The 2,025-nt window shown below is 51.2% G+C and overlaps 1 protein-coding gene across 1 annotated transcript in view; it reads right to left on the bottom strand.

Moving 5' to 3' along the window:
- Positions 1–1,013, bottom strand: part of LOC110314500 (tumor rejection antigen P815A-like) — a 3,297-nt gene extending 2,284 nt beyond the window's left edge. The window contains exon 1 of the mRNA XM_021188811.1: positions 563–1,013. Within this exon, the coding sequence (XP_021044470.1) occupies positions 563–1,013 (451 nt within the window). The remainder of the gene's footprint in view (positions 1–562) is intronic.
- Positions 1,014–2,025: the final 1,012 nt, after the last annotated feature.

Below are 2,025 nucleotides of genomic sequence, written 5' to 3'. Positions count from 1 at the left end.
AAAAAAGAAAAAAAAAGAAAGAAAGGCCTGGAGGATGGGAACAGGCAGGGGGAGGGAGGAGCACCCGAAAATGCAAATGGAGGGAGGGAGCAGCAAGGGGGAGGGAAGCAGGGAGAAGAAAGGCGGTGAAAGGTAAACAGGAAAGGGGAGGGGAGCAGGGAAAGAAAAGGCGCGAAAAGGGGAACAGGAAGGGGAGGGTTTCACGGAGGAGCAAATGGGGAAGCCTGAAGTGGGTGGGGATCAGGTAGCCAAAGGCAAGAAAAGTTGAGCAGAGGGGGAGGGGAGCAAGGAGAGCAAAGGGGAAAGGGAGCAGAATGGACTGAAGCTCCAGAGGCAAGGCGGGAAAAGGGAAGAGCGAGCAAGCTGAGCAAGGAGGGGGAGGGGCATGGGAGGCCAGAAGCTAAGGTCAAGTTAGAGAGGAGAGGGGATAGGCATGGACAGGAGAGCCAGGAATGGCTCCCAGGAATGATGCCCAACTAAAATGTGGTCTTTACTACAGATGTGGGCAAGGGTAAAGAATACACCCCACCTGAATCTAGAGTAAAGACCACTGGTAACTCACAGACACAGGTACCTAAGTCGAGGAGGCAGGTAGCTCCGGCACCCATTTCCACGCTCATCTCTTCTTCGGCCTCATCTTCTTCTGATTCATCATCCATCAGGTTCTCCAGTTCCTCTTCCTCGTCATCCTCATCATCATAGAAGGCATCGTCGTCGTCGTCATAGTAGTCATCCTCATCATCCTCATCGTCTTCATCCTCTTCATCGGCAGAGGACATACACTTGCTTTGCCTGGCTATCCAGGCCACATCCCTTTCATACTGATCCTCATAAATGGCGTCTATGAACATCTGGAGCGCCAGAAAACTTGTTGTGGTAACAACGAGGACCAGCCACCCTAGATAAGGCAGAATTTCTTCCAGGGTGTACCGGTGCAATAAATTGCACCTATTCCCATCATCTTCACCACCTGAGCCACTGTCGGCTTTGTCTGGCTTCTTGTTATCAGACATAGCACAAAGGATACCAGCAGGAAGCCGAGTTAAGTGAAGATAAGAGCAGAGTCGCAAACTAGCGGCTTACTTCTTCGACCGGCTCAGTGCTATGGCGTTGACACAATGCATGCTGGGAGAGAAAAGGTGGGGGGGGGGTTCCTCCCTCCTTCCTCCGGAAGACTTCTATACGGAAGACTTCTATACGGAAGACTTCTATACTCAGCACAGCACAAGGGGGGGGGGGGAGGGCGTAGTAAACTCCGGACTACTTTTTTACATGTGTCCAAATTCACAAGCTAGAGCTGTAGGCGGAACTTGCAAAACTTCCTACCGAAGGCTCACAAACCCCCACGAGAACAGTAAGCTCATTGGCTGAGGAATGAACATCCGCAGAACTCACACACCCAATGAGTGATCAGGATCTTCACACATCTAGTGGCTTTGGGAGTCCCGGGTTCTTTTCATTCTCCTGTGGTAACGGAAGGAACTCTCCTACAGTGTACTGTGTTACTGCATAGCCAATTCTTTGGTACAGAGATCCGCGTGTTTTGCCTAGTCTCTTAGGGACAACTTATAACAAACGGGACAAAGGCTTTTAACATGAGAAACATAGCAATATGTTATAAGCGATCTCCAACTTCACACCCGAGAGAGAATGGCCATTTGTATGTATTAACAGTATTAAACTTGTTCGTGGCCACCATTCGGCAAAAATCATGAAGCCGAATATGCTGGCCTGCTACTCCAGAAGCGCCAGGGCTGCTGCAAGGGATTCCTGGTCCAGTCTCGTCCTTCACCTCCACCAGTTTCGCCACGCAAGCCACATAGGATAGAACCGTAATAGTAGGAGAGACCCACAGGTCAGGGAATTGCAGGAGGCTCGAGAGGGGGTGGCAAAAGTCTGTACAGAAGTAGTCTCCAGGCCGGGCGTGGGTGGCACACGCCTTTAATCCCAGCACTCGGGAGGCAGAGGCAGGCAGATTTCTGAGTTCGAGGCCAGCCTGGTCTACAAAGTGAGTTCCAGGACAGT

The sequence above is a fragment of the Mus pahari genome, chromosome X, assembly GCF_900095145.1.
Source record: "Mus pahari chromosome X, PAHARI_EIJ_v1.1, whole genome shotgun sequence".
In the NCBI taxonomy this organism is placed as follows: Eukaryota; Metazoa; Chordata; class Mammalia; order Rodentia; family Muridae; genus Mus; species Mus pahari.
The sequence above is the reverse complement of the archived record's forward strand: the minus strand, read 5'-3'. Positions and strand labels throughout refer to the sequence as shown.